The sequence below is a fragment of the Zootoca vivipara genome, chromosome 15, assembly GCF_965207765.1.
Source record: "Zootoca vivipara chromosome 15, rZooViv2.hap1.1, whole genome shotgun sequence".
NCBI classification, from domain to species: Eukaryota; Metazoa; Chordata; class Lepidosauria; order Squamata; family Lacertidae; genus Zootoca; species Zootoca vivipara.
The window spans coordinates 35,118,386-35,142,323 of record NC_142598.1 but is presented as its reverse complement, the minus strand read 5'-3'; the positions used below and the strand labels follow the sequence as shown (position 1 = coordinate 35,142,323).

The 23,938-nt window shown below is 44.4% G+C and overlaps 1 protein-coding gene across 8 annotated transcripts in view; it reads right to left on the bottom strand.

The window, feature by feature from the left end:
- Nucleotides 1-368: 368 nt before the first annotated feature.
- SPATA6L (spermatogenesis associated 6 like) overlaps nucleotides 369-23,938 on the bottom strand; it is a 29,354-nt gene continuing 5,784 nt past the window's right edge. For 2 of the 8 annotated variants that reach the window (XM_088658717.1, XM_088658719.1), the window contains exons 5-12: nucleotides 21,710-21,834; nucleotides 19,222-19,299; nucleotides 16,037-16,325; nucleotides 13,737-13,835; nucleotides 12,197-12,240; nucleotides 8,943-9,118; nucleotides 5,246-5,339; nucleotides 2,429-2,547 (exon numbers count right to left, since the gene is read on the bottom strand). In XM_088658717.1, the coding sequence (XP_088514843.1) occupies nucleotides 2,446-2,547; nucleotides 5,246-5,339; nucleotides 8,943-9,118; nucleotides 12,197-12,240; nucleotides 13,737-13,835; nucleotides 16,037-16,325; nucleotides 19,222-19,299; nucleotides 21,710-21,834 (1,007 nt within the window). In that variant the 3' untranslated portion in view covers nucleotides 2,429-2,445. Of the gene's footprint in view, nucleotides 546-2,428; nucleotides 2,548-5,245; nucleotides 5,340-8,942; nucleotides 9,119-12,196; nucleotides 12,241-13,736; nucleotides 13,864-16,036; nucleotides 16,326-19,221; nucleotides 19,300-21,709; nucleotides 21,835-23,938 lie in introns of those variants that run through there. The other 6 variants (XM_088658721.1, XM_060269243.2, XM_088658718.1 and 3 more) reach the window with 4 other exon arrangements.

Genomic DNA, 23,938 nt, shown 5'->3' with positions numbered 1-23,938 from the left:
AATACCCCTGGCAGTCGCATCCTCTTACCTGTAATTTGGGTGGGCGGAGTCTGCAGAACTGGGCGGAGCCAGGAGAGGGCTGCTCAGTGGAACTTGAATTTAATCCTAGAGTGGTTCTTCAAAAGTTTGCTGTGCATCTTTCCAGCACGAAACCAAACTCTTTTCCCACGCCTTTATTAAATCCAAAATGGTATTCGCTTCCAAATTTCTAAAAGTGAGCTTTACACTGAGGACACAGCCCTGAGTGGTAACGTAATTCCAAGTAGGTTTTTCATGGAAAATACTTTCAGCAGCCAAATCTTAAAGAAGTATATAGCACCATCAATAGGATCATGACATCAATCCACAATAAACTGATAGGCTTGCACTTGTTTGAAAATGTATAAATCAAACCTTTAATCAGCACTACAATACAGAGTGTTGTTTTCAAACCAATTGAGACATAACATCACACAGAAAATAAACTATTCATCAGTTAGCTCTAGAACAAAAATCTTGCCAGCAATGGGTCTTCAGGTCAATATCCCAAGGCTGCTGCATTCTTTCTGTAAAAAAAGGCGTTAAATGGTCTATTACTACAGGATGGGGGAAATTGATAAAATATTACAGAGAAACCTCATGCTTGGACAAACCTGTAGATCCTCTTCTATTTTTGTTTTTGTTTTGCAAGGGAACTGTAACATCATTGCTCTGAATGCAGTCAGTTCTCCAATGAAGACTGCAAGCTAAGCATCAATCAATCGTTTTATTTGTATGCTGCCTTTCTGAAGTTAAAACCATGCTCAAGGCGGCTTACAATATATAAGAAATTACGTAAGTACAAACGTAACAAAAGGAGCCATAAACAATAAATAATTAAAAATAATTAAATTAAACTATTTCCACAAAGAATCATAAGATCCAAAACAAAAATATAAAAATTAGCGACAGCAACAACCCCACCCCTTCCCTTCCACCTAAATAACACCCCAGGCAATGAATCTGCTCAGCAGCCTCCCAGACCAGGTGTGAACAGGCCTGCAAGGCAGGGAGCCAGTCTTCCAGGACTCACAGCCAGGGACCTCAAGGTGGTGTACAGACTTTTATTTTTAAAAATTCATATTCTAGATAAGTAGTTTCCAACTGTCAAGCTTCAGGGACCCTTATTAACTATCTATTGAAAAGGAGGACCTTCTGTGCATCTACTTAAGAATTTCCATATTTTACAATGGATTCTGGGGCATGCATCCATTTATAGTTTGCGCAGGGTGCTAGCCAGTCCTGTTAAATTTCAGTCATTCATTCGTTCATTCATTCCAGGATTTACAATAAATTTTGTATGCTGCTTTTCTAGACACACGAAGCCCTTTCCTCACCCCCTCCCCGGCACAAGCAATACAATATAAAGCAATTAAAACCAAAAACACAATACAGTGGTGCCTCGCTTAACGAATGCCCTGCTTAACGAAATTTCTGCTTAACGAAAGGATTTTTCGAGCGGAGCTTGCCTCGCTAGACGAATGCGTTTTACGAAAAATTCGTCTAGCGAATCGCGGTTTCCCATAGGAATGCATTGAAATTCAATTAATGCGTTCCTATGGGCAAAAAAAAATTCCAAAAAAATTCAATGCATTCCTATGGGATTCGCTAGACGAATTTTTTCGCTATAAGAAAAGACCCGTGGATTGAATTAATTTCGTCTAGCGAGGTACCACTGTACAAGCAAACTTCGGGGCATCAGACCCTATTAAAAGCTTGTTCAAACATATTATGGCAGGCATCCCCAAACTTGGCCCTCCAGCTGTTTTGGGGCTACAATTCCCATCATCCCTGAGCACTGGTCCTGTTAGCTAGGGATGATGGAACTTGTAGTCCCAAAACAGCTGGAGGGCCAAGTTTGGGGATGCCTGTATTATAGGATCCTTCATTTCCTCAATTAGGCTGGCCAGAGTCCAAATGACTTAATGCAGTGGTTTTTCAACCAGTGTAGCATGGCACCCTGGGCCACCTTGAATGAACTCAAAAAGGTTGAAAACCTCTGACTTAACGGATTTAAGTTACAAGAAAGGAGATTCCAACTAAACACCAGGAAGAACTTTGGGACAGTGAGACAGTGTGGAAGGTGGTGGAAGCTGCATGGCTTCCACACTGTCAGTCTGGGTTTGTTGCATGCTCTTAAAATGAATGGCAGAACACGGCGATGGCATCTTCATAGCAGAGCACGAGACAGATCCTAGCAATAAGCCAGACACCATTGCAATCACTCTCATCCCGCTTGACCCACGTCAGTGTGAGAATTGCACCTTACGGGGCCTGGAATGCTGCTGTAATAGTTTATCTTACCAATTTGTAGCAGGCTTTATATAACCTTCCCAGTTCTTTTTTTAACCTTCTGAAACAGACCAGTCCAATAAATCAAGAGAGAGGGGGGGCGCTTTATGCAGCATACCTTGCCGATGACAGCAGTTATGACCAGTATCTTTGATCCGTTGAGTCACACAGTGGGGAACTCCTCAAAGAGATGGACCTTCTTTCAAGGACATCATCAATTTCGGAATCAGTGGCTCCCTGCAAAATAGTTGTCCCGTTAAACCTGGGTTGTTCATCGTCATCAGCGCTGCTAAATGTGCCTGGCTGAAAACAAATTTATCAGCTGTTCTAGGAGAATTAAAAGAAGCTTATCGCTGCACGTTTGGGAACAACTGATGTATGACACTGTCCCCTAGCTCTGTCGGTCAAAGGACCTTTCTATTAAGGTTCGTTAGAAGAATGTATCATCTTGGAGAGACAACAGCAAGTAATGTCACTTTGGGTTAACTCACATGGATCTGTGTCTCCATCATGGGAGCTTTGAAATTAGTGAGTGAAAGCAGTTTCTGATTTAAACAAGGTATAACATTGAGGGGACAACAGAGGACAAGATGGTTGGACAGTGTTCTCGAAGCTACGAACATGAGTTTGACCAAACTGCGGGAGGCAGTGGAAGACAGGAGTGCCTGGCGTGCTATGGTCCATGGGGTCACGAAGAGTCGGACACGACTAAACGACTAAACAACAACATAACATTGAGATCCTGGGGAGCCACAAAAAATCATGAGCAGAAAAAAAGGCTTTTCGGTGGAGCTAAAGCAGGGGTGGGGAATTCCCCGTCCACAAGCTGGATATGGACCACATCTTGATTTCACAAGGCCCTTGTGGTCCCCTTCCAGAGGACCTGTGAAGATATAGGGCTCTGATGTCCCACAGAGTGCGCAACTGCAGCTCCTTCCTCTGCAAGACGACCAAAGCAGGAGGGGAAAGGCAGGAGGGGAAAGGAACATTTATGTTCCTTGCAATGTGCAAAAAGTGCCTGTGGGTTTTGCAGTTGCGTGCATGCAATTTTCAGGATTCACTTGCATGCTGAAGTTTGAGACACTGCATAGCTGCATGGGAAAAAACTGCAATTCAGATATGCACTGAACTTATTTGCATTCTTCTGCTGTGATTATTTTGCATAGTTGGGAAAAATGAAGGCTGTTTGAGGGGCTTTCTGCTTGTTTAAAACCATAGAATTGTAGAGCTGGAAGAGACCACAAGGGTCATTAAGTCCAGGCCCCAGCAATGCAGGAATCTTTTGCCCAATGTAGGGCCCGCAACCCTGAGATTAAGTGTCTCATGCTCTACCAACTGAGCTTGTTTGTTTTCATAAATATTCATAACCCACAGGCTATGTGAATCACCCAACTGACTGATCGCAGCAATATCCAAGGCTTCCCGAATAGGCAAAAGGTCCCTGCGGGACCTGATTTCTTTCCGCAGGGCCTGTAAGACAGAGTTGTTCCGCTTGGCCTTTGGCCTGGAATCAATTTGCTCCCTTGCCCCACTTTCCCTTTTTCCCTTTTCCTCCCGTGATGGAACTTATATTTGGGGACTTCCCTGGCTTTCTTTCTGGCCCATGGAGGACCAGTCTGGATAGTTGGCCTTGGTGAAGATTTGACGTTTTTCCCCCCAAATAGTTTTTGATTTGAGTTTCTGCTGAAATGAGGCTGCATTTTAATTTTAATGTTGTATTTAATCTTGTTTTTAAGTTGTATCTTAATCAATTGTTTTATATCTGGTGCCACCCTGAGCCCGGTCTTGGCTGGGGAGGGCGGGTATAAATAAAATTTATTATTATTATTATTATTATTATTATTATTATTATTAGTGTCACAACCTCTTTAGCTGCTGTAGGCTTAGCTGCTCTGAGGTCATAGAGGACTGGCGTATCTTGAGCCAGGCTTTGGATCTTGTATTAGGCAGCTTGGAAAAGGAACACAGAAGTTTAAAGCCCTAAGCAGGTGTTACTCTAGATGTGCAACTACTGAAAACAACATGCATGTATCAACTTCCCCACCTGCCTGCGCACGTCTGTTGTCGTTTACCTAATGTCCCCTCAACATTCAAATGTGGGCAAGAACTGGCCTTGTTGTTTTCCACATGCAACTGTTGCCACCGCACACTCTCAATATGGTCCCATGCTCATAATCCACAAGAACAATCTGCATCCATCTGGTTGGGTCATTTAAACGCTACAAAACCCACAGAGCAGCCATTCATAGAAAAACGGCTGCCATGTAACTATGGGAACATCTAAAAGGACACAGGATCTAGGCAAAGTGCTGAGTCTTTGTCTCCCATTATCAGCAGCCAATGAAATCGAGGAGGGGTGGGGAGGGGTGGGATGTCATGTCCAGAGCTAAGTTGCTCCACATATGTAGACAGAAGGGAACTAGCCGTGTTGCTGCCATTTTTGATGGCGCCTATTGATCAGAATATCATCTAGATTGGCCCCGAGCAACTTTGGGTAAAACTTTAAACCACAACTCCGCTCAGTTAACGAGTGTTGACTATGGTTGCCATATTCCCAAAAGCAGAAATCTAGACAAAGTCATTGAGCTTTGTTGACATATCCCCCAAAAAATCCACCCGGATGGCATTTTAACAGTCCGATTCCCAGACGTATGGCAGCCCCAGTGTTGACTGAAATGTTTTGATTTAACAGAGATGGATAAATCAACAGAGGTGATAACACGAATGACAATTCCCATCATCCCTGACCTTTAGCCTTGCCTCCTGGAAGCTGGAGACCAACCCATATGGAAGACCAACCCATATGGAAGACCACATGATATCCACTCCTGATTTATAGAATATGTGAAGCCATATAAGGCTTTGTAGGAATTCACTCTTGCAAATGGAGCGAGAGGAATCAATAACAGTTCTGCTTAAAGCGCATCATACTTACAAAGGATAGTCTTTGTATGGCATCGTCTGAAGTTAGGAGGTTTTTCACTCTCTCGTTAATCTCTTCCCAGCTTGAATTGGGGCTGGAATATATCCTGGGGAAAAATGTCAGGGGACTCAAGTCACATGATACTCAGTGTTTGTGATCTCTCTCCATATAGTCCCATCACGTAACACAAGTAATGTCAAGTTGCTGACCAGTTCCCAGTTGTGTTCCCCACCATCATAAAAGCCCTCTGGACCTCATTTACAGCTGTGAAATTAGGCAGCCAGAGAATTGTTTCAACCTCTGACCTCTATGTCCTGCAAGTTAGGACCAAAAGACACCACTAAAATGACTCTCCTTGCTACTATGAACAACAAATGGCACAGTTCCGCAGAGCAGGCCAACTTTTGCCAAAGTGCTGAGTATGAACCCAAAGTATCTCTCTGACAAAGCAATGGCAAAGGAATCCAAATATATGGAATTCTCTCAGATCTTCTTGGCTATTTTTATACCACAAGGTCAGGATTGTTTATGGGGCCTGCCTGGAACATAGCTCCTGTTCTTGTTAATCTCTCCTGATCAGCATCATTGCATTGCGTTCTCCAGTCAGCATGAAAAAGAAGCAGAGGACTGTCACTTAAACTTGTCACGAGGAAGAAACTCTGGGTAGTAATAATTCTCCAGAGATCCCCCATCAAGCCTCGTATAAAGTGTTGGGTGAAACGCACCTGAGCATCTTCTGCATTCAATCGCCGCCACTCCTATTAACTATTCTTCAAAGAAATTATTCTCTACCTCCTGCCTAACGAAAGTCTCTAGGATGGCTCGCAAATTTTTTTAAAAAAATTGCATTGAAAAGAACAGTCCTCCACCACCACCAAAAAACAAACAAACCACTATACAAATTTGTTAAAGCCAGCAAATTAAATTTTAAAAAAACGAATACTGCCAAAGTCCTTGGGAAATGCAAAACGTGTTTTCTTATCAACACAATGCCAGCAAGGTGGATGCCTGCCAAATTAAAGTGAGATGAAAGCTCTGCAATCCAGGTGGCGTCACCAAAAAATTCTGACATGGTCCCCACTCCCCTTACTTCAAGCCCTCAGATCGGTGATCTCAGTGAATGGAAGGGTCCATACAGGGAAAATGCATTGCTTAAGGTACCCAGCTCCCAGGCCGAGAGGGTTTTAAAGGTCAAAAGCAGCAATGCAAGTCCCTAAGCTCTGGTGACACATGAGCAAACCATGAGGTTAATAACTTCAGACAGTCTTCGAGAACAACCCCATATGTGATGTTTTGGTGTAGTCGTAATTGGGTAATGCCAAAGCATGGCTAGCTCAAGCTCAGCAGGAAAGGTCACTGCTGGTGAACAAACCAATTGGTGGAAGGTGCTCTAGACCAGGGGTAGGAAACCTAAGGCCCATGGGCCACAAACCACCCACGGGGGTCGTTTAACCGGCCCACGAGCCGCCCCCGAACCGAGCCGCCTGCTCGGCGAGTCCCCGCGCGCTGTGCTAAACTGGTGCAGCGTGGCACGTGGACTCGCTTCTGCGATGCTGGAAATCACAGGCGCGCACAATCCGGCCCACAGAGGGATCTCTGCTGGAGTGAACCGGCCCAGGCGAGGTAAACCTTGCCAACCCCTGCTCTAGACAATGGAGGATACTTAAGAAACATTTGTAGATCTGGATTTCTCAACGCTCCAAAGCTGGAGACCTGAGATTTCAGGGGGAGTGCAAACCCATCCAAAACAAACTAAATACCAATTCACTGACCAGCTTGACACCAACCAACAGAACTTCTGCCTTGTTTGGAATGAGCTTCAGGATACTGACTATATACGAATGTCTTGCAGTGGCGGCGGCAGCTACAGCCACTCCCTGAAACATTGCCCTATCTCCAGGACCCCACAACTCTTTTTCACTCTATGCAGTAATGCAGAGGGAAGCATCCACCCAGGTCTTCCAATGGCTGGCAGGTGGTCTCTTGCCACCGCCAGAGAGTACTGTGCCAACTGCTGGCTCCATTGCCAAGGAAATGGGGCAGGGCCCACCCCTTGCTTGAGACCATAAGAGTGTGTGGGAGTGATCCTGGGGTTGATGTCGGCAAGCCGTATCAAGCCTGGCAAATAGAGCCGTCAAATGTAAAAGGTTGCTATTGCGTGCAATGCTGGCAAGCCACATTGTACGTCGGTATAGGCACACACATATCTGTAGGTTGGGTCATTGGGACAGAGCAGGGCAGCAGGTCACCACAGGATTGGACAGAGGTGGGGAAAACAGGATAGAACTGGTTTGGGCAAGTTGTGTCAGGGGAAGCAGGTCCAAGCCAGATAGGTTGAACCCAGGTTGGGGGGGAAACAATGGAATGGAGAGGAGGTTTTGGAAAACTACCAGTGGTCACAAGATTAAGAGGAGGGGGATGTGTAAAGAGTGCACATGTGACAGGGAGGTATCTGAGGGATACGTGAGGATCAGGTACTTCCCTTATGGAGGAAAATTTGGGTGTTGGCAGGATGTATGGAAGTACCACCTTTTCTGGGATGTCCTGGCTGTCATTGGAGGAAGACTGCACTGTTGGTTAATCATTTACTTTGTAACGAAATCTCAATAAAAGGGGGCTCCTGCTTCTGTTCTGGGTCTACCCCCGGAATTTACTGCCTTGTGTTGCGTTTTGTTTGCCACCACAACAAAAGTGTGTACTTCAAGGGAATGAATTAGTAATAATTACTAACCATCACCATCAAGTTGCAACTGTACCACTTGGCAGTGATGCGGAGCCACCTGTACGTCACCAGAGCAACTGAGCCAATGACTCCTTTCTGGCAACTCCATCTCCCTTTCCTGCCCACTCATCCTGCCTGCTTCACAAGAACATGGAAAGAGCCCTTCTGGGTCAGACCAAAGGTCTATCTGCTTCAGCATCCTCTTCTCACATCAGCCACCCAGATGCCTACTGGAAACCCCAAATCAAGACATGAGTGCCACACCACTCTCCCTATTTGTGGTCCTCAGAGACCTACCACTTCAGATAATAATAATAATTATTATTATTTATACCCCACCCATCTGGCTGGGTTTCCCCAGCCACTCTGGGCAGCTTCCAACAGAAAAATAAAATACAGTAATCTATTAAACATTAAAAGCCTCCCTAAACAGGGCTGCCTTCAGGTGCCTTCTAAAAGTCTGGTAGTTGTTGTTCTCTTTGACATCAGATACTAGTCTCTCTGGCTACCAGCCATTGGTGACCGTATCCTCCATGAACTAAGGCCTTGGCCTCACTCAGGGGCCTGGAGACCACACTCCCAGGTTTCCATGGGCCCCATCCAAACAGCCCATGCTGTGGTTGAAATTTCCTGTTGCCAACTCCTCCATGTCACCCAGCAGCCAGGCTGGGGTGGAGATACTGGCCAACGACTGGGCAGCCCAAAGGTGAGAACGTTGACCTTTGCTGCACCAAATCTCAATATATTGTAATCAAAGCTGTGGCTGTTTTTAACTCAAGCTTGTCCTTGATTGCCATTGGTCCCATACACTTATCCCTCTAGATTTGTATAGTGGCATTATAAATTTGACAGCCCCGTAGGGTTGGCAGCCTGATCCTGGGAAATAGGGTGGCAACATCGGTTGCTGCTACTGACTTCCAGGAATTTTCGAGGCAGGGGTGCCAAGACATGCTCGCCCCTGTCACTTAACTATCTAGGAATGGTCACCTGTGTTGAGGAGATTCCCATCGAGCACATGGGCTTGGTGATCGGTAGCGCTTTGAGGAGTCCGATGAAGGTTTGTGGCAAAGAGAAAGAGAGTGATCAAAATCAATAGGTTCCCTTGTTTCAAGTGATGATGAACCAGGATCCAAGCTGTATTGCATATCCAGCTCTCTGGTTACCTGTGGAGAAAGGAGGAGTTTTATTCATTATTATTTCACAACATTCATGTACCACTTGATTGTAAAGATAGAGACAGACAGCCGAATAGCAAAGTAGTAATTCAGAGGAATATGCCAGAAGAAGAGGGGTGGGAACCCCTCCTCCAGCTGTGTGTTAGTGGCCAGGGGCAAAAAGGGTTTAAGGGGTGTAGGGTTTCAGTTTGGATGATGTAAGCAAGGAAAATCGTTTGGAGAACCATGTGGGCTGGCTGGGACAGGCAGAGAGCTTGGCTGATTTCTCTGTTCCGAGACTCAAGCCTCTTCTGCTTATTGGAGAAGCAACAGACCCTCTTGGGATGAAGATGCTCTGAACTTTCTTAATCTAGACCCAGGTTGTATTTACGTGTAAATAAACCAGATATCATAAAGGTGCCATAGTCTCCACTGTCCAAAAGGAAACACAGACCCTGGGAAGCACACTTGATACCCCTGGAATCTTGCACTGCCTGGAGACAGGAGTGGTGTGTAACAATAGATAAAAGGTAAAGGACCCCTGGATGGTTAAATCCAGTCAAAGGCGACTATGGGGTGTGGCGTTCATCTCGCTTTCAGGTCGAGGGAGCCGGTGTTTGTCTGCAGACAGCTTTCCGGGTCATGTGGGCAGCAGGACTAAACTGCTTCTGGCACAACAGGACACGGTGACGGAAGCCAGAGCACATGGAAACGCTATTTACCTTCCCACCACAGAGGTACCTATTTATCTACTCATGCTGGTATGCTTTCAAACCACTAGGTTGGCAGGAGCTGGGACAGAGCAACGGGAGCTTACTCTGTCGTGGGGATTCGAACCGCCGACCTTCCGATCGGCAAGCCCAAGAGGCTCAGTGGTTTAGACCACAGCGCCACCCGCGTCCCTCCCACTTGATTGTAATAAAATTACCACTTGATTGTAATAAAACCTTAAAGCAGTTTTCCAGGAGTTGGGATGTCTATAAAGGGAGAGAACTCCAAGGACCCCCCAGGGGACAGATTTCCAGTCAACAAGATAAATATCATTTCCTGTACTTCAGATATATGTTTCTACCACTTCCGGAACAAGCGCTTGTGTCACAAAGTCCATTCAATCTCCTTTCTCGGCATAGAAAAGAGTGTGTCGTACACATGGATCAGAAAGCAACACAGGTAACAAAACATAGGAGGAGGTACTTTGGGTTAACGTCACAAAGTCCAAGTCTACCACACCGATGCTCTGTGTCCATCCCCCAACCCCCCCCCCCATCAGCAACCAGTCTTTGCATATGAGGAAGGGGAGGCGCGCATGAAAGATGACCTCTGTAACAAACCAGACCAAGGCTGTTTAAGGCTTGAAGAGTAAACTTGGCGCTCCGAATTGTGCTCTGAAGAGAAACTGGGAGCTACTGCAAATCCCTCTGTGCACACATTTAGTGCTTCTCTTGGTGTGCTCATGCTAGCAAGCAGGCTGCCACGTTTTGAACAACGTGAAAACTTCCAAACTATCTTCCAAGGGGGGCCCATGGAATGTGACCGTACTTCAGACCAGAAGCTGCCAAGGTGTGTGTCCAGATAACCAGGTTTTCAAACTTGTCAATCAAGCAACAGTGGTAAAATGCACTCTTGGACCATGGCTGCCAACTTAAGATGCCAGAACTGAAACTGGGTCTAGAAGTGGCACCAAATCGTGAGCTTGGATCGTTCAGGGAGGGTGCAGTCCCATCTTAGCTCAGTCGGATCTCCCACCATCACCATCACTGCTTGGCACAAATTCGTCTTTACCCTCATCCCGTCCAATACAGACCCCAGGCACCTGTCTAGGCTATCCACTGCCTCACCTGGTTTGCCTGGAAAGGAGGACAGAATCAGACTTATAAGAACTGTAGAGCTGGCAGGGACCACATGGTTCACCCAGCCCGATCCCCTGCAATGCAGGGATCTTTTGCTCAACATGGGGCTGGAACCCATGATCCTGAGATTAAGAGTCTCATGTTCTACTGACTGAGCTATCATCTCAACCCGATCTCTGGACACTATCTTCTAATGGTTTCATGTACATGTTAAAAATCATGTGGGCGTCTAAAAAAGCATAGGGGCAAGATGAAATGTTGTGGCACCTCACTGGGTCAATCCAGTGGGTTGTAGCGGTTATCTGATATCTACCAAATTACAATCTTATTGGTAACGGACAGTAGTTAAAGATTAAGTAAACACAAAACAGCAGAAAAGCTAATAGCAGTAAAGCTACTGCATTTTATGAAGTGCATTCAACCAGTGTTGTCTTTCCCCCCCATATAAAAGTCTCACAGATTTGGGAGGGCTGGGCTTTAGGAACACAACAAGAACTTTCCTGTTCTCCTCTGCTCCTTCCTTCCTAGTCGTCCTGGATGTGTTCCTCCAGCTTTCATGCCCTGCCCTTCCACCAGTTCTTAATAAATTACAGGTTTGCTGGCTTTTAGAAGACAATAAATGTAAATGGTACAAATCAAATATATGCAAATATGGTTCTTTTGCTTAATTTATCAGAAGCGCAGAATTTAGGGGCTTCTTGTGCTGAATTTGAATTCAACCTCAGCATGGAAGATGGAACAAAATAATGTACACACCCACTGCATTTTGTTTTGTTTTGTTCTGATTTCAACAAGAAGTTGCACTGACAGCCTTCTTGATTTTGATCATTTTAAAGCTCTTAAGACTTTTGTCAGTGAGAATACCAGAAGCAGTCGGCAGAAGGCACGGTGGACCTGGACATTAGATGAAACTGGATCTTAGAAAGCCAGTATAAGGAGGTAGCCCGAAGGAATAATTCCAAGTATTCTTCATAGGGAATGACAGTTCAAAAGTATGATCGCTGGCTTATATCCGAACTAGTTTTACACACCTTTTAGCGTAGAGTAAAGGGTGCCTTGTGGAAAGTTACATGAACTGTGTGCCCTTGCCAGCCACCGATAAATAGCCTTTTTTCCCTTAAGTATTTGTCATTTCCTAACCCCAAGCACTACCATGGCAAGTAGCCAGTCTTATTAAAGTCATACACCCAATAACCTAACCAGCAAATGACGCTACTGACTCCACTTCTTAAATTACCTTTGCTGCCGGGCATGCAGACTTCCAGCTATCGTACGATAACGCTGCAAGAAATTAAAAAAAAATTAAAAAATCAATTCTGAAGAATTAAAACAATGCCTATAGTTGCATGTATCACATATGGAAATAGGGCTGAGGAAAGATGCTGTCATGGTTTCATATGGATTTATTTGTTGGTTGGTTTGTCAACACAGTTTCTAATATAGAACAGAAACAAGCAAGCAAAATAGAGTCACTGCTTTGCCTCCAACTGTTTCACGGGCCCTGCCATCCATCCATAAACATAGCTCCCCCAGCTAGTCCGCTCACGGGATCTGTCATTTCCCAAGCACATCAACAGCAGTAATCTTTGCTGGTGTGGTGAACAGGTGCAGATTACACAAATGTTTATCTGGAAGGAGCAGCCTTTGTCCTAAAAGCTCCTTCTTCTAATAACAGGGTGTGGTTATGCAGGAGAAAGGAAAAGCACTCTGTACATTCTCAAAGGTACTGCCTTCATCCCCCCAACCTCACACACATATAAAAGCACAAATAACTAGGGGGGCCCACTAAATCTGCAGCTGCCCCTGAATACAGCTGAATACATTGGGTTGTTCTTGTTTTTATTTTGATTATGTCTTCTGTGTGTTTTATATCATGATTTTATCCTGGGAACTGCCCTGAGACCTGCGGGTTTAGGGCGGTATAAAAAAATGTAATACAAAATTTTGCATACATTTTAATACAAAAATTTAATACCTTGGTTTTCGAACAGCTTAGTTCTCGAACGTTTTGGCTCCTGAACACCGCAAACTCAGAAGTGACTGTTCCGGTTTGTGAACTATTTTTGGAAGCCGAACATCCGACGGGGCTTCCAATTGGCTGCAGGAGCTTCCTGCAGCCAATCAGAAGCCGCGCTTTGGTTTCCGAACGTTTTGGAAGTTGAATGGACTTCCAGAATGGATTCCATTCAACTTCCAAGGCACAAGTGTAATAATAATAATAATAATAATAATAATAATAATAATAATAATAATAATAGACAAAAGGTATTAGGTAGTATCTCCTGTACTAAACTACTCAGCGGTGTTGTGCTGGAGAATTCCTTTACCCCAGAGGCAAATTAAAGGGTGAAAATCGCAACTTATAACATGATCTGAAATAGCTACAGGTAGGTAGCCGTGTTGGTCTGACGCAGTCAAAATAAAAATAAAAATCCTTCCAGTAGCACCTTAGAGACCAACTAAGTTTGTCATAGGTACTGGAAGGATTTTTTATTTTTATTATTATCTGAAATCCATTACTTGGAGGGAAATCTCATGAATTCCCATGGAACTGAAATAATGATTTAGGATTCGAATGCAACACATATTGGGATGCTATCCCAAAGAGCAGCCTTCTTTCCTGGGAACCAATGGAACAATGTGAATAAAACATCAATTCAACGGAGTAAGGGTGACAGAATACAACCCACAGCCTATTAGAACCCTATGACATTCATGGTGGTCTTGTTATCAGCACGGTTCACATTTTGAATTAAGATTAAGGAATTGTTAAGTACCTCGTTTCAACTGAAGTTTGTGGGAATTCCTTGATGAGCTCCCATTTTTACTTGGATTCCAATATGGTGACCGTGGCTCAGAAAACATTTTAGAAGAATCTGTAGAAAACATTTTAGAAGAATCTACCTAAAAAAAAAACAACAACCGAGAAATAATAACAAAACAATATTCTTAATACAACTGAAATAGGTTTGGAAAAGAACCTATACTTGAGATTCATGCCAATTTTTTTAAAGGTTTCCTCCCAGTCCCTTTGATATTCCCTAACATGGAATATCTCTCAATTAAAATTAAAACTGACTGGTTGGCTTGAAACCCTCTAATTAACTGAAAAACATTGACTCAAGAGTGGAATTCTGCTCCTGGAATGCTCCAATTTTAGTGATTCCTTCTCTCCCCCCCCCTTACAGGCACCTCAAAATCTGCTCTAGAAGCCTAGAAGATCTCATGGGAATGTGGGAGGTGGACCTGGGGGCTGAAAGGGGGAAATCAACAAAAAATCCCCCTAACTCTCCTTTCTCTTCCTCCTGCAGTGGAATCCAACAGATCTCCGGTCCTTCTGTTCATGGTAGGGGCTCTGAATCCAACCAAATTTCAGATATTTGGGGAAAGCTATGGCGAGCATCGTTTACCAAACATGTGACTCACAGGATATCTGCTCATGGCCTGCAAGTGGTTCATTAAACAAGTAAAGATGTATACGGCTCCAAAATACCCCTCTACAAGGGAGGCTGCCTTTTGGGTCTCTATGATTCGCTTGCTCAGGCCTCACCTCCTTCTAAATCAGGCATCCCCAAACTTCGGCCCTAAAGATGTTTTGGACTACAATTCCCATCATCCCTGACCACTGGTCCTCTTAGCTAGGGATCATGGGAGTTGTAGGCCAAAACATCTGGAGGGCCGCAGTTTGGGGATGCCTGTTCTAAATGAACCCTGCTTGGGATGAATCATTCTGCCCCACTGGATGATTTTGTATTATTCAGCCACACCTGAAACCACAACAGCCTTCCAGTACCTGGCACACTCTGACCATTAAAACATTGCTGATGGAGAATTGGCGAAACAGGGCCTTGTCCTGGGATTTTTCCAATGGAATTTATTTTTACCTGCCTCATTATCATACTGGAATTGATTCCTATTTGAATTCATCTTATCATTACATAAATAAAATATTTTGAAGACTTATTTGAAATTCGTCTTCCTCCTGGCCCGAGTTCTTGCAATTTGCTGTTTTTTGCCAGGTATGCTGTATTTTTTTTGGCGGTTGGGGCAACCCAGTCAGACGGGCGGGGTATAAGTAATAAAATTATTATTATTGCTTTATTGCGGTGGCTTGGAACCGAACCTGCAGTATCTCCGAGGTACGCCTGTACAGGAGTAGCACTTGGAATCAGTGACTCGTCAGAGTGCCAAAGGTTAGCTATTAAAGCTATCTGAAATTCAACCCAACTGTTCAATGAAAGTACGTGACAGACTATTATGGAATACACTGTCCACAAGAGAAGCTTCTTTCTGATTTCAAATAGTTGCATGTTGCCCGATACCCCGGAAATAAATGCACAGCAGCTGCGTCCCCCAAATGACTTCTCTAGATTAACTGTCTTGATGGAATACTCTGCTGAATCGAACGCTTGCTTGATGCAGCTTGCTTGATGTGCTCTGGACTATGACAATATGTGGGAGGTCAGTTTCAGCACTCACGTTTTTGTCCTTCCCAGCCTGCTAGTCTACTAAATTGATAGCCGGCGTCACGTAATGCACATAGTGTCCGTGGTGGCAAAGACTCGAATGCGAGCCTTGCAAGAGGATGTCAGGGCCCAGAAGTCTCTGGGCAGGCTGCAGCCTACGCTGTGCCCTGGGGAAGGAGGCTTATTGGAATTCACAGAACTACATTTCACATTATGCCAAGATGCTTAAGACTGCATCCAGGCCTGGAGGCTGGGAGTGAAGGTGGTATTGCCCCCTCCAGATCGCCACCATGCATAGGATAACCTACTCGGAGGCCTTGCACACCCGTGATATTGTTGTAAACAATTTGGACTCTGCAGTTGTCCAATAGGGCAATTGGGCCCTATCATTCATTCCAAAATCTTACTTTTCTATTGATGGGAATTGGCAGGTTCTGCTCATTTCTACGAAGCGTATTTACACCCTTAGTGTATCTTGTACAGAAGTATTTTTCTATGGCATTCCGTGTGCGGACCTCTATAATTTCCCTTTTGTCATCTACTGGGAGGAACAGTGATGAACGCCCAGTTTCCCTGGCCAGGCAATTTTTTTAAAGTTACATTCTCAGGACTTACATGTCGAACTACAAAAGGCGGCCTGGGGTCTGATTCTGATTCTGACTTGAACTTAACAGACCTCAAGCTCAGAGAAGGTGTCTGCTGCTGGCTTTCCGGGCAAAACTCCGGGAGACGTCTTGTTGGCGACGGAGAGCGTGACGGGGATGATCTTGAGAATCGCCTACAGCCCTTTTTCTTCATTGTCCTACATCGTGCCGGTGAAATGCTACATCGTGCCGGTGAGATGCTCCTCCTCCGGGGCGATGCCGAGAGAGCCCTTCTCAACCTGCTCTTATTTCTGCCCTGCAAAATACATTAATATCTACACCCGCTGCCTGGAGACCTGGCTGCAGAAAGGAACAGGTATGGCAGAGGAAATATCCACACAGCAAGAAGTTGTGGCCCCTGGCTATCTCACTGGTCAGCTGAAAAATGAGATCATCGGCAGAAATTGTTCAATCAGTTTGACTTTGTTTTGCCCCAATCCGAAAAGACAGACTCATAAATGCAGTGAGTGGTGTGTTTCCCCCCCCCCTAAAAAAATGTTTAGGGGTACTCTCATTTTCCTACTCATATTGAAATAAATGAGGCCAAACTTAGATTCACAAAATGTTTAGGGGTATGCGTTCTGTGTCCCCCCAGAAAAAAAGCACTGCACACATGTAATCAGCATTTTAGGCCCATTTGCATCGCAATCCTTTTCTGAGCCCTACAGGATGCCTTTTTTATATATTCTTATAAAATTCTTATAAAATATATGGCACTGTGGTCTAAACCACAGAGCCTAGGGCTTGCCGATCAGAAGGTTGGCGGTTCGAATCCCCGCAACGGGGTGAGCTCCCGTTGCTCGGTCCCTGCTCCTCCAACCTAGCAGTTCGAAAGCACGTCAAAGTGCAAGTAGATAATTAGGTACCGCTCCGGCGGGAAGGTAAACGGCATTTCCGTGTGCTGCTCTGGTTCGCCAGAAGCGATTTAGTCATACTGGCCACATGACCCGGAAGCTGTACGCCGGCTCCCTCAGCCAATAAAGCAAGATGAGCGCCGCAACCCCAGAGTCGTCCGCGACTGGACCTAACGGTCAAGGGTCCCTTTACCCTTTACCTTTAATTATTTTAATAATGAAGCAATCATATCATAGTGGCAAGTCACTTACAATACAACAACAGAAAAAGACAAAAAAGTGGGAAGCATCTATCGATGATGACAAGTGACTGCCTGCATTTGGGGCTAGTTCATGTATGTGGCTACTTGCTTGTAACAAAGCTTTGTGGAGCCTTTGACTGCATATGGACGGGCGTAGGGCAACTGCTGGATTCTTGGCATGATGTGTGGGTGGACGCCTACAAATCACTTCAGATAAATATGAGAAACTGCTAGAAGACCTCTGCAGGATAGCTCCTGAAAGCAACGGCACTTGAGGTCGGATGCACCTGTTATTCCTAGGCCCGAACTGGTTGGTGCCAGGCACCAAGTCCTCATAGGGGAAACCAGGCACCACACAGGTCAAGGGCCTTGAGAAGCAGGCAAGTTCCCCTGAACCCAGGGCTGAGGATTCTCTTGAGGATAGCTGATGCCAGAGGAGTTAGCGGAGCCAGCCCCCAGTCCTTGACAGCGGTGGCAATGAAAGCTTCAGGTCCAGGCTGAAGCGCGATGACACAGAATGCGTCTACAGACCAACTCATTGGTCTATTCAAGAATAAGGGGTCTACTAGTGAATAAACAATCCCTGGTGCTCCTTCACTGTCAGCAATGGTGGTTACATTGTGGTTTAGGAGGGCAGAATATAGAAGGCCTCCCTCATGGCAGGGGGTTGGACTGGCAGGGGGTTGGACTGGATGGCCCTTGTGGTCTCTTCCAACTCTATGATTCTATGATTCTATGAGTCTTCTAGTTACTAGAAATAACAGAGATCACTGGTTCCTTAGTCTTTGCTGAACCCCCTGTGATATTGATCTTGGGCTCTTTGTTTCCTGACCTCGCTTCTGGGTCATGTTTTTGACCCAGACCAATGTTTCCCAAAGTGGGCCATACAGCTCCCTGGGGGGTGCTGGAACAATCCAGGGGGGGCGGCGGTAGTAGCCTCAGGTGCAGTTGGGGGGGGAATAAGGGGTTTGTTGAGTAAAGGTGAGTAAAAATAAGGGGGCGATGGAATCATAAAGAAAGAAGAAAAGAGAAGAAAAACTGTTCATGCATGTTTCACCTGTTGTGTAACGACGCTGACCGATGTAACGTAGAGTTAAAGTCGTAAAGATTACTTCGTTTTTCAAATAAACACACACAATGCAAGTTAAAGACGTTCAGTGGTCAAGCCTGCTGACAGGTCTTAATAAAAGAATGTGTAACGTGAATGTTACTATGGTTGATTTTAATAAATAATTTCATAATTTCAAGCTTCAATGTGTCTTACTTACAATGGTATCTTTATTTACCATGTTATTAGGATGTAGGTAGACATGCAGATACATAAAAGAACGCAAACTAGCCACTGTATTGTTCTGTTTGTTTGCTTAAAGGTAGATTTGCAGCGGGGCGGTGAGTACCGTATTTTTCCGTCTATAAGACGCCCCCATGTATAAGATGAGCCACAATTTTGAACATTATTTTAGAGTTTTAAAAAAAACCCTAGTCTTATACATGGAAAAGTACGGAATTATTATTTTTTTCTGAAAAGACGGCAGTAGGCCAAATAAGTTTGGGAACTTATGACCTAGACCAGGCATAGGCAACCTTGGCTCTCCAGATGTTTTGGAACTACAACTCCTATGGTTCCTAGCCAACAGGGTCAGTGGTAAGGGATCATGGGAGTTGTAGTTCCAAAACATCTGGAGAGCCAAGGTTGCCAATGCCTGACCTAGACTGATTCTCTGTGCTTGATACACCTTGAACTGTGCTTTCTTTGTATCCTCCTTGAACTAAGACCCAGGCACCCACTGGAGGATGACAACACCTAGCCCTGAATCATCTTCGAACAAGAGTAGCACTTTTAGGGATGATCAAAAGATTAAATGGCTACAGCCTTCTGCTACTTAGGCTAATTCCAGGTAGCTAATAATCTGAGCAGAAGTTGAAGAGAACTATCAAGACACAGAATTGCTATGACTGCTATGTCATGCTAGATGCAATGAGGTATTAAGAGAGATTGGGTGTGACTGAAAACGTTGCTGTTCATTTCTTGAGTTAAGTAGCTAAAATTACTTACACGATACCATCTTCTGGACAGAAGTGGAAGCTCTGTAATAGTTGTCCTTGTGGAAAACTCTAATTTTGGTGCAATGCCCTTAAAGATTTGGGGGAAAAAGAATGAGAAATTTGCGTAAAGAAATGCAGTTCTAGATGTATTTTTTTAAAATTAGATTTTTCTATTTTAATCTATTGCAAGGCAATCCTAAGCATGTTTACTTGGAAATAAGTCCTGCCCCACTTGATTTAATGGGGGTGTGCTCCCTTGCAAGTGCATTTAGATCTGCAGCCTAAACTCATTCATATGGGGGAAAGTTCCCTTAGGTTTGGAGGAGCTTGGTTCTTTGAAAACATGAATAGGGTTGGCCAGTTAGGCAGGTTTATGTGTGAGAATTTTTTAAAAACCTGTCACAGGGTGGCTGGCGGCTACTCTAGAGTAACGACTCCGACACGTTGCCTTTTCATGCTTTTATTATGTGCAGACTATTTACAGTGCGGAAGCTGTACAATGTACATGTTCTCAGTCTGGGTCAGTACCCCGGAATGGGGATTCCCGCGTCTTTTTCCAACAAAGTAGTCTGGGAATCCCCAATCTCCTCCCCCTTTTCTTCATGCGCAGCTCCGGAACTGGAGGGAGGGGTCTTCTAGCCGTGTTTTCCAGCCTCCCCTTTTCCCTCTCCCTTCCTTCCTCTCCCGGTCGGCGCAGGGGCTCTGTGACCCTGTCAGATCCCTGCCCTTTACTTCCTGTTTCCCCGCTGGACTCATCTCCTTCCCCGCTCCCGCTTGTGCTCGGAGAGGAACTGGTGGTCACGATGGGAGGGGGCAGTCTATAGCTCCTGTCCCTCACAAAACCCTTCATAAAAAGTAGGAAATGGGCCAAGATTATAGTTCAATGCACACCTGGGAGTACTTCTCACTCAATTCATTGACACTTACATCTTCTTTTTCTTCGTCAAACTTTTATTAGGCGTTACAAATACAGGCCATCATAATAAAAAAATTCCTTCAGTAGCACCTTAAAAGACCAACTAAGTTTTTATTTTGGTATGAGCTTTCGTGTGCATGCACACTAGTGTGCATGCACACAAAAGCTCATACCAAAATAAAAACTTAGTTGGTCTTTAAGGTGCTACTGAAGAAATTTTTTTATTTTGCTTCGACTCAGACCAGCACGGCTACCTACCTGTAACTAGGCCATCATAAAACATCCATATATGAATTTTTAAAATATATACAAATACAGTGGTACCTCTGGTAACAAACTTAATTCATTCCGGAGGCCCAATCTTAACCTAAAACCGTTCTTAACCTGAGGTTCCACTTGAGCTAATGGGGCCTCCCACTGCTGCTGGCGCACAATTTCTGTTCTCATCCTGAGGAAAAGTTCTTAACCCGAGGTACTACGCCTGGGTTAGCGGAGTCTGTAACCTGAAGTGTTTGTAACCCGAGGTACCACTGTAAACAGCCATGTAAAAGGTAAAGGGACCCCTGACCATTAGGTCCAATCATGACCGACTCTGGGGTTACAGCGCTCATCTCGCATTATTCGCCAAGGGAGCCGATGTACAGCTTCCAAGTCATGTGGCCAGCATGACAAAGCCGCTTCTGGCAAACCAGAACAGCATACGGAAACGCCGTTTACCTTCCTGCTGGAGCGGTACCTATTTATCTACTTGCACTTTTGACATGCTTTCCAACGGCTAGGTTGGCAGGAGCTGGGACCAAGCAACGGGAGCTCACCCCGTCGCGGGGATTCAAACCACTGACCTTCTGATCAGCAAGCCCTAGGCTCTGAGGTTTAACCCACAGCGCCACCCACGTCCCTTATAAACAGCCATGTAAAAATATATAATAACAAAGATTTTCATTGGGGTTTCTTCCTGCTAAATAGTGGGAAGAAATAAATGGAAGCCAAGAAAAGTAGAATTCTCTGACATATCCAAATTGTGCAGATTCTGTGTGCAGATTTGCATGCGCAGACCACCTCCTGAAACAAATTAGTTCACCAGGAAAACAATCGAAGTTGGCCTCCATGGTGGCAGGGCCAATTTGTATGGTAGCCCAAATCTTAGGTCTTTATGGGATATCAGTTTATCTCAGATTTTAATCTTCAAGCTGTTGTACAATGTTTTAAATGTATTTTTTATTCTCGTGAAAGCTAGCCCAGTTGTGTTTTTTGAACTGGTCTTTGACCGTAATAAAATTATGTATGAGAACTAGGCCAGCAAGGGATTCATTCTTTTCTAATGGAGACACACCATGCTACTTAATTATTTTCTCTTCTACCTATTCTGACTGTGAAGGGCTGCGTTCTGTTTTGTCCTGAAGGTGCCGCAGCTGTTTTCCTAATGGTTCCCATAGCTTAAATGGTTCCAGTGTTAAATAAACCAAGGTAAATAAAGATGACAAATGTTTACTACATGTTAGGAATCACTGTGACATAAGTGAGAACCGGCTACTGAGCAGATGTTTCTGTTTTTTGGGATACACATTCCATAACCACTTACTGGGAAGAAAGGGCGGGTTTGCATTAGTAACTCTCTGTCCACACCGGGGTACGTAGGAGTCAGTTTAGGCACTGGGAACAGAAAACCTCGAGTATTCTCTTCATAAAATGCCAGCTCGCCTTTCCCTGAAATGTGAAACGAAACGAGAAAAGAGTGCTAGGATAATGCAAGCAAACACTGTAACCAGTCCCCGACAAAGGAACACAAGCCCTCTTCACAGCGCAAGTCAAAAAAAGGACATTTTCGAGGTTCCGGTTTCCGCCGGCAGGAATGGCGGACCTGTTTTCCATCCCTCTGACCTTCGTAAGGAATTTGGCGGTTGCTAGGGGAGTAAATGGCAACCCCCTACCCTCTCCGGGGGTTACGGAGAGGGGCCGCTGGCCCGCGATGCCCCCAGACCCACTCCGACTGTTTATGGAGTGGGGGGAGCTTGGGCTGAAAAGCACTTACGAGGGCCAGGACTCCCGGACGCTAATCTGCATGGCGGGGATTTCCATGGTTAAATAAGATAATTAGGCTTAAATCTATGGACATACTTCAGAAGGAGGGGAAGAAGCGCTGTTTACTGCTGAGAAATTTATGCTGCTGAGGGAGAGGAGTCAAAGGCTGTATTTCATCTGGAAGAAGGATTGATGGGGACGGAGCGATAAGGGAAGTGAGTTTTTTTTTATTTTTCTTCATATGAGTTACTTCGTACCTTCCCAGACGCGATGTCCTGGCTTGTTTGGAGTGAAAGAGAAGCAAAAGACTGTGTGAGTTGAACTTTATAAACTGTTGTTACTGAGCATATTTTTTAAAGATGTGGAGTTGCCAATGAGAAAAGCCCCCCCCCCCCTAGTCGGACGGAAGGAGTGCCTGGACGCGTTCGGAGGATTTATGAGCTGTGACGCACTTTGAATTGGAGCAGCAACCTGAAGCTAAGTTCAGCTATAGGGCAAGGAGATCCATTAATTTACCAAGAGTTTATGGTTTGATGTTTGGGTCTTCTGCCTGGAAAAGCTGTAAATTTTATAAAGATCGTTAATCTACATGGCTATGAGAGAAAACGAAAGTGATTTGAGCTTTTTAAGATGGCGCTGCTTCGACGCAACAGGGAGCTCCAGACTAAGAAGATTTATGGGGAGGCTGGACTGATTAACCCACACAGGAGAAAGAACATCTGTGAAACCTTGTTTGATATTTATCTCAGCAGCTGGGAAACAATCGGTTGAAAGTGGAAAACATCTATGTGACTGTAAGGGGAAGATCTGGATTATTATGAACTTGGAGAGATGATTTGAACTTTAGAAAAAAGACGGCAGTGGACGGTTGCGAGGAATCCCCAATTTCTTGAAGCATGGGAACCCCCCAAAAAAAAATTCTCTAGATGATTTGGCATAACATTCGGTTTGATTGATATATATATGTGTATAATTTGAAATAATGAATGTGATATAATTGGTTTTAATTGGAAAATTAATAAAAATATATATATATTTTTTAAAAAGGACATTTTCATTGCTCACGGTTCTCCAAGAAACATTCTGTTTCAAAGTATACAACACATCTGCAGAAATTCCGTGAGCCGGATTGGGAGAAGAAGGAGGAGGAGGTGTAAGAGGAAATTCAGCCACTAGAATTTGTGTTATGCTGCGGGAACTAACTCCTAACTACAGGGTTTTTTCTCCATTATTTATAATTTTTGTCTAAGATTTTCATAACTTGGAACTAGCTCCTGTAGTTAAGGAGTTTTGGTGAGTTCCAGCTGAAAAAGAGCCCTGACAACAAAGATTTTGAAATTTTCACCCTCATCTTCATAGATGAAAACCACAACAGCTATGAACTGCATAGGTTACTGAGTTTTTCCTACTGCTGGATCAAGTAAATAGTTGTGAATTTTTAAACGATCTCACAAGGTGTAGTAGTTGATCATACTTGCAGTTAAATGAAAAGATATACTATGGAGCAGCGGGGAACAGGAAGAATTAGGTTTAATATATATTTGAGTTTGACCAAATTCAGTTAAAAATAAATAAATTGCATGCAGTGGCATGAGTACAGTTTTAAGAATTAAAAGGTCTTTCCTCATTACCGGAAAGCCCTTCTGAGAGCAAACTGATCACACAAACAGCTAAACAAGGTGACACCCAAGCTTTCTAAGCAATTTAGGATTGAATCTTACAGAAGGCTTATTCTGCCACCATGTGTTCACTTCTCCTACAACAAAATGCCACCAGCCAGCTAATTTCT